This window comes from Bos mutus, chromosome 26 (genome assembly GCF_027580195.1).
Source record: "Bos mutus isolate GX-2022 chromosome 26, NWIPB_WYAK_1.1, whole genome shotgun sequence".
Lineage (NCBI taxonomy): Eukaryota > Metazoa > Chordata > Mammalia > Artiodactyla > Bovidae > Bos > Bos mutus.
Window position 1 is genome coordinate 30,874,185 of NC_091642.1, and position 8,568 is coordinate 30,882,752.

At 41.5% G+C, this 8,568-nt stretch overlaps 1 protein-coding gene across 1 annotated transcript in view; it reads right to left on the reverse strand.

The window, feature by feature from the left end:
* The window catches only part of ABCC2 (ATP binding cassette subfamily C member 2), a 72,518-nt gene extending 64,403 nt beyond the window's left edge, over positions 1-8,115 (reverse strand). Inside the window, exons 1-2 of the mRNA XM_005892063.3 lie at positions 7,958-8,115; positions 5,645-5,815 (exon numbers count right to left, since the gene is read on the reverse strand). Coding sequence (XP_005892125.2) covers positions 5,645-5,815; positions 7,958-7,990 — 204 coding nt within the window. The 5' untranslated portion in view covers positions 7,991-8,115. The remainder of the gene's footprint in view (positions 1-5,644; positions 5,816-7,957) is intronic.
* Positions 8,116-8,568: the final 453 nt, after the last annotated feature.

An 8,568-nucleotide genomic window follows, 5' to 3' on the forward strand; every position in this document is an offset into this window, starting at 1 on the left:
GTATTACATACTTCAAAGTCGCTAAGAGACTAGATCTTAAATGTTCTCTGTCTCTCACACATACACACAAAAGATAATTTTGTGACATGATAGAAGTGTTAGTTAGCCAAGGATATGGTGGTAATCATATTGCAAAATATATAAATGTATCAAATCAATACACTGTGCACCTTCAACTTATATAATGTTATGCCTCAATTAAGAAAGAAGAAAGGAAGAACTAGAGTCTAAAATTAAAGGGGAAAAAAGGGCATGGGGAGGGGAGTTCCTTGGCAGTCCAGTGGTTAGGATTCTGGGCTTTCACTGCCATGGCCCCGATTCAATCCCCGGTTGGGAAACCAAGATCCTACAGGCTGCATGGCATGGCCAATTAAATTGACGGCAGATTTTTAGGTATAACCTACAGAAGAACAGAAAGCTGGTTTTAGAAAAGGCAGAGGAACCAGAGATCAAATTGCCAACATCCGCTGGATCATGGAAAAAGCAAGAGAGTTCCAGAAAAACATCTATTTCTGCTTTATTGACTATGCCAAAGCCTTTGACTGTGTGGATTACAATAAACTGTGGAAAATTCTGAAAGAAATGGAAATACCAGACCACCTGATCTGCCTCTTGAGAAATTTGTATGCAGGTCAGGAAGCAACAGTTAGAACTGGACATGGAACAACAGCTTGGTTCCAAATAGGAAAAGGAGTTCGTCAAGGCTGTATATTGTTACCCTGTTTATTTAACTTATATGCAGAGTACATCATGAGAAACGCTGGACTGGAAGAAACATAAGCTGGAATCAAGACTGCCGGGAGAAATATCAATAACCTCAGATATGCAGATGACACCACCCTTATGGCATAAAGTGAAGAGGAATTAAAAAGCCTCTTGATGAAAGTGAAAGTGGAGAGTGAAAAAGTTGGCTTAAAGCTCAACATTCAGGAAATGAAGATCATGGCATCCAGTTCCATCACTTCATGGCAAATAGATGGGGAAACAGTAGAAACAGTGTCAGACTTTATCTTTCTGGGCTCCAAAATCACTACAGATGGTGACTGCAGCCATGAAATTAAAAGACACTTACTCCTTGGAAGCAAAGTTATGACCAACCTAGATAGCATATTCAAAAGCAGAAACATTACTTTGCCAACAAAGGTTCGTGTAGTCAAGGCTATGGTTTTTCCAGTGGTCATGTATGGATGTGAGAGTTGGACTGTGAAGAAGGCTGAGCGCCGAAGAATTGATGCTTTTGAACTGTGGTGTTGGAGAAGACTCTTGAGAGTCCCTTGGACTGCAAGGAGATCCAACCAGCCCATTCTGAAGGAGATCAGCCCTGGGATTTCTTTGGAGGGAATGATGCTAAAGCTGAAACTCCAGTACTTTGGCCACCTCATGCGAAGAGTTGACTCATTGGAAAAGACTCTGATGCTGGGAGGGATTGGGGGCAAGAGGAGAAGGGGACAACAGAAGATGAGATGGCTGGATGGTATCACTGACTCGATAGACGTGAGTCTGAGTGAACTCCGGGAGGTGGTGATGGACAGGGAGGCCTGGTGTGCTGCGATTCATGGGGTCTCAAAGAGTCAGACACGACTGAGTGACTGATCTAATCTGATCTGATATGAGAGAGAGAGGAAGAGAGGCAAAGGAAGCTAGGGAGTTGGGTCAATGAATAAATTCCTTGTCTTTTATAGAGGACATAAATAGATCTTTATTGAAGTTGATGGATCAAGGAACACAGAATGAAAACATTATTTGAAGATACAGAGGTAGCCATCAAAATAATTTGAAATGGCAGCCTCTGGAGAATAAAACTAGAAGGTAGAGGGTTGACGGAAGTGATTTTTTCATTTGTCTTTATTTAGTTTTTTAAAGAGAGTAAAAGGAAACATCCAAAAACGTTAAAAACAGAAGTACAGAGTGATAACAATTATCAATGATTTCCTCCTCTATTTCCCTAGAGTCAACAAAATTTCTACAATAATCACATACTCAAGCTTTCTACAGAAATGCATTGTTTATAATCAGAAATAATTTTTAATCCCATTCAAGGGAACCTTATGGTTGTTTAATTATTGCTGTGGTTGTTCAGTCGCTGAACTGTATCTGACTCTGTGACCCCATGGACTGTAGCCCACCAGGCTCCTGTGTCCATGGGATTTCCCAGGCAAGAACACTGGAGTGAGTTGCCATTTCCTTCTCCAGGGGATCCTTCCAACCCAGGGATCGAACCTGCGTCTTTGCACTGCAGGCATTCTTTACTGCTGAGCCACGAGAGAAGCCCTGTTTAATGATTACCAAGTCCTTAAATAGGCTTTGCACTCGATCTCTGAATCACTGGAGGAGCTTCAAGTGCACATGGAGTTTACTGAACTCAACTTCCTAAGGGGACACAACCTCATTGGTATTATAAAAAAAAAAAAAAAAGTGGTTTGGCTATATTTAATATCTTTCCGCCTCTGCAGTCTTCCTTTCCCCAGGGCTTTATGAAAGCACTCTGACTGAATTTCTGACCCATTACATAGGGTGTCTATTTTCATCACTTCTCTGGAAGACAAATGTGTAACTTCAGTTCCAACATTTTCAGGAACTATACCCCCAGCAGACCATTCTACTCTCAGACCGTTATTACAATTAGAAAGTTCCTCCACCTTTGTAACGGTCTTTCCAACTGAACTTATTTAAAACCCTCTCGAAGAAAAGTCAACTGATAAAGCTGTCTCAAATTTAAGTTCTTAACTTTTGATACAGCTGAATGGAAAATAATTTCTATATCTTTGATTTTCTTTAAACTTATGTAAGAATAAAGGATAAAAAGCTAAATCATCCACACACAAAAAGAAAAAGTTCTGTATGTTTAGCTAAAGTTAGCTCCCTTGGAACAACCTACACCAACTTAATCTTACTGACTGACACTTTCAGAATGAGCTAGACAATCTCCTATGTTAAACTGCTACAAATACTTGAAGATGACTTCCATATCTCACTGACTCAACAATAAGCCCATTTTTGCTGCATATCTGACCTCAGCCTACTTCATAACCTCTAGAACAAAACTCCTTTCTTGTTCCCCTAGGACTTAATATGAGCTCATTCACTCATTCATTTTTTTTTAAATTTTATTTTATTTTTAAACTTTACATAATTGTATTAGTTTTGCCAAATATCAAAATGAATCCGCCACAGGTACACATGTGTGCTGGGCACAGGTCCCTTTAGCAAAGGGTGCACCTTTGAACAAACTGGTAGTCTCTCATCAGGTTAGTCAAACAAATTGACTTAGTCCAGATAAGATAAACCCTGCACTAATGACCAAACAACAATAACAATTGAAGAGAGTCAGAGGGGACTTCCCTGGCAGTCTAGTGGTTAAGATTCCATGTTTCCAATGAAAGAGATGTGGGTTCAATTCCTGGTTGGGGAACTAACATCCCTCAATCCCTGGTTAGGGAACAAGATCCCACATACCAAGAAATGCAGTGAAATACTTTTTTAAAAAAAAGAGAGTCAGAGAGGAACAGCCCAAAGGCAAGTAGAATAGGAAGTGAAGATATGAAATCAAGCTGAGGATTGAGCCAAGAAGAAGGTGAATTTCATAGAAGTAGTGAATTTTTATTTTCTGAGGAGTTATACTTTGGACTGTTTCAGAGGAATCTTGAAATTTTTAACAGGAAGCTAATCTGTACCTTTCACTCAGGGTGGAGGACAAAAAAAGCATAAATTATAAGCTATGAGCAAGGGTGAGTGGATCATTAGTTATAGAAATAAAAAAAAAAACAAATACACTGCTTTTATTTTTATCTATTGAGTTTTATCTAGAGGTTTGTGTTATGAAAGTTAAACAAAATGTGATATAGTCATATAATGGAATATCATGGTTGAGCCTTGAACAACATGTGTGAACCTTGAAAACCTTATAACAAGTAAAAGAAGCCACTCAATCATATATTATAGGATTTCAATCATATGAAATGTTTAGAACAGGGAAACTGCAGAGACAAAGAGTAGATTATTGGTTCCTTAGGTCTAGGGGAGGTGGGGAGATATGGGTTAATGAATAAAGGATTTGTTTTTGAGGAGGAAAATGTTCTAAAATTGACTGTGGTGATGGCTTACACAGATCATGAAAATACTAAAAAAAAATTGTATTTAAATGGGTAAAATTGTATTATAAGATATGTGAGTTATTTCTCAATAAAGTTTTTTAAAGTTAATAGCTATAAGAAATGGGATACTGATTTACTGATTATCCAACCTTTGCTTAGAAGCTCCAGAAAATGATAGCTCTCTAACTTGACTGACTAGCCAGAAGATCTGTCTCATCCCCAAGGTACTGAAGTGTGATGTTTGATGTTCAGAATGACCCACTCTTGATCCCATTCCTATTCCTAGAATGGATTTATCAGCATTCAGCAAATGCCATGCCAAGTGCTTGGCCCTGTGCCAGGCACTCAGCTCTACGAGGGAGACAGCGGCCCTGCTCCAAGCCCTCCCAGGCTGTTCTATCCAGAGTAGACGAGGCCCGCCACCACCTCAGAGTGTCTGTGCAAAGTCAACTTCCTCTGGACAAATTTCTTCCTGCCTTCTTTTTAGGCTGCAACAACCTGGGTTCATTGATCTGTATGCTCATAGAACACCAAATCTAATTTGTCTGTCTAAAATCCTATTTAATAATCAGGACAAGATAGGAAAAACCCTAGTGAAAAGCAGCAGGTGATAGTTACTAAGAGGGAGCTTTACAAGCTCAATTGAAGATCTCCCCGTTCCCACAAGTTCTTCTCTGCATTAATCAGTGCAGTCGGCTGGGAGGCACCTACACTCATTCCTCCTGGGCTTTCTCCTGCAGCCCTTTCCATTATTTCCCTGCTCAGGCAGGTCACAGTGAGCACATATCCATCCTTCCTCTACGGTGAGTGACCACCCAGACCCAGGGTTGACTCTGGGGGGAACGGAAGCCCTATTTCAGATCCAAGTCTGTGGAGAAGAATGATATTTGGATTGCCTGAGTGGTGCAGACACTTTTCTTAGTTCATTTTTACCTCATGGTAGATGCCAACTGAATTACAGTCTCCTGATTAATTAGAACAGCTTGAAGATACATTCATGCACTTCCCAGGTGGCGCTAGTGGTAAAGAATCTGCCTGCCAATTCAGGAGACACTAGAGATGTGGGTTCAATCCCTGGGTCAGGAGGATCAACTGGAGGAGGAAATGGCAACCCACTCCAGTGATCTTGCCTGGAAAATTCCATGGACAGAGGAGCCTGGCGGGCTACAGTCCGTGGGGTCACAAAGAATTGGATACAACTGAGCACACACACATGCAGCAAAAAGATAATCCAGTGTTTGCTTCTCAAAGGCTGAAAAGACAGCTATTCAACTGACTGATTACTCATCATTGGTGTTTCTGGCGTCCAATATCCATAAGACTTCAGAGTCATTCTTATGCAAAAATCAAAGTAATCTTAACTAGGGAATATGGCAGGGGTCAGTGAGGCACAGGGCAGGTGGAAGCAGAGGCCTCCAGAGCACGGCTCTACCTGAGACAGCAGAACCTGGGAAAACTGGCCCAGACAGGGAAGAAGACACTTGAACCACCGAGAAATGTTCTCTACTGCATACTACAAAATTCGTTTGAAAATAGTAGAGTTCCCTTACCTGCTTGGCAAGGTAGAGTTTGGTGATAGATTTCTTGGTCCTGGATCTATATACATGGAGAAGCTGCCAAGGGGCCAGGAGCCAAAGGAAGCCCAGGGGAATCCACACCAGAACAGTCTGCTCAAAACAAAGCGGCAGGTCCACCTCCGGGCTATCCAACAACGAGGAATTCTGGGGGAGCAAAATGGAGTGACTGTTGGATATATGCATTTTTGAAGAGAGAATACCAACCCCCAGCCCACTACCACCCCTACCCTCACTTCCAAACAGTTCTAACTCAGTTCTATATCCCTATTTAGCCTGACCCTTCAACCAGCTGTATTTTCCTATCCAACTCCATTGATATAAACATCACCATTTAATGCCAGTTGGCGACTTTTTTGACCAAATGATACAAACCTCTAAAAACCGTTCTTTCTGCGATTCTAAGTGAATTTCTCCACCAGCTGTACAGATTTAATTTCACTACATCTGCCAAGTTGTGGGAAGAAGAGGGACCCTTCCACAATCCAAAGAGGAGAATAATCCTAGGATATAAAAACGTATTCTAGTTCTTAGCACTGACCAAACTCACAGGCAAACACCAAACCTGCAGGCAGCAGAGTGCTTACTTACACTAGGGCAATTAATCTCCTACGGCCCCAAGGGCTTAAGTTGGAACCTGAAGGGGCCTTAGGCTAAGCAGCAGCAGCAGCACATTGGAGGGAAGGCTTATTCCCACCAAGTTTCCTACTAGACTTTGCATCCTGCAATAAACAGAAGTATCTTGGGAGGTGAAGGTGGGGGCACCATTTCTTGTATCTGAGTCATGTGAGGGTAGATCTTTCTCTTCTTGCAAACATTTTTTGCTTTGTACAGCTGTTTGCACACTCTTTAAAGATTGAGGTTCCCTGACCAAGATGATCTGTCAAATGATTCTCAGAACTCTCTTGAGATGACTTGGTGCGATCCTGGGGCATGGTAAGCCCCCCTTTCCTGTGCTGTATACGATACTGTGCAGGGCCCGGTGGGGTTCCTGGGCACAAAGCCTTATAGGAAACAGCCTTCATTCAGCCTCCAGAAACTTCCTTGAGTTCCAATGGGCAGAGTCAAGCAGTTTTTAATTAGGGAAGGAAGGGGATGTGAGATAAGAGGGAAAACAAACTGGTCAAGCTCAGCCTAGGGACAAGGTCCTTGCTTCCCCATCAACAGATACACACAACAATATCTTTGAGCTATTTTGCAGATACTGAAACCCCCTCCAGGTGGGAGAAGTTAATGATTAAAGATAGCAAGCTGGCCACAAGCACGCAGACCCCAGGCCAGCTGGAAACAATGCTTTTTCTACTTTCCTCACCACTCACCCATCAGGAGAATGTCCAGGAGCTGGTCACATCCTCTTTGAACAATTACTATAAAACTTCTCACTATCTTCTGCAAGGTGGGACGCACGGTTTTGAGAGCAAGAGCCCACTGTGGCCCCCTCTGCCTGGCAAAGAAAGAAAGCTATTCTTTTCTACTTCACCCAGAACTCTGTCTCTGAGATTCAGTTTGGCACTGGTTGACAGAGAAGCTGAGCTTTCAGCATCATCCACGTCTGGGCCTCGAGCACCTTGGGGCCCAGTTTCTTTCTAGGATGGGAAGTGCTGTCCATGTGCTCCGCTATCTCATTCCGCTCTCCTTGTAAAATTATCTAACTTTAGAATGTGAAAGAATTACCAAGATGGTTAAGCTAATTTAACGAGCACTCCAGTTGATTCTGATGCTATGAGTCTGCCAACCAGGATTTCTCAAAATCCCTAAATTTCTGTTTCACTAAACCATGTGGTACTGTTGCTCACCCTGTCTTATTCTCTGCTCTAACGGTTCGAAAATTGTCTCAGTGCTCTTCATGCCCAAATTTGCATCCCTAGCCTCAACTTGTAGTCCATCTCACTAATTGGCAGAACATATCAGTATCATTTCAACATCAACATTTCTCAATAAAACTCAAACATAGATAATCTCTTCTTCCTCCTATTCCACAAACAATTCCTCCTAAGATTAATGAAATTGGAAGCTTTTCCCATATTTCTCTTTAGAGAAGGCAATTTTGCAGCTACCTATTCTGAGAAAAGAGTTTGGGATGCGATAAACGTATCTTAGAAAAATAAATACATTATCTCACCCACATAGAATATGATTTATCTTTAAACAAACAAACAAACAAAACCCCTGAGCTTTAGACAAACTGCATATCTAACTTTTCTAGTTCTTATTAGTGGTCACTCTAAGCTAATCTGCTACTTATCCTGAGCTGAAAAGAGTCAGTGAGAATAAGTGTGATTTACTTACCCAAAAAGTAGAGTTGCAGAAAGTATCCAGCATGATTCCTGGATCACTTCTGGGATGAAGACTCTTGTATGATTATGCTGTTTCTTATTTATTCTTTTCCTCAGAGAAGGTAGAAGGCCAGTTTCAAGAGGTTCTTTATCTCCTATTCTGATGTTCCAACAAACAGCAGGTCTTCTGACCTTTTAACTCAACAATTTAATCGTTAACCTTGCTCAGATGAGTATTCACATTACCCAGTAGATAGACATGTGACTAAAAAGCCCCAGGGACAGGTAGACACACCTGTTTCCAAAGTACCAGAAGCCTCTATAGATGGGTTTATACCTGAAAGGAACCTTGAAAGACGTCAGTAGAGCTGGCTGACAAATCAGGAGTGGAGGAGACTTTCCTTCTCCTGAGGACACATGACCTAAAAAAAGAAGCATTGACAGAAAGGCATGTACCCCTAAATGTGCCGTTGCACTTCTGCCTTGAGGTCTTAGAGTTTATAGAAGTGTGAAATATCCTACTTCTCTGCATTTTCAATTAAGAACATAGAATTTAAAACATGGTTAAAAATAGTGTAAGGGCTTGCCTGGTGGTCCATGGTTAAGAGTCACCTTGCAATGTAG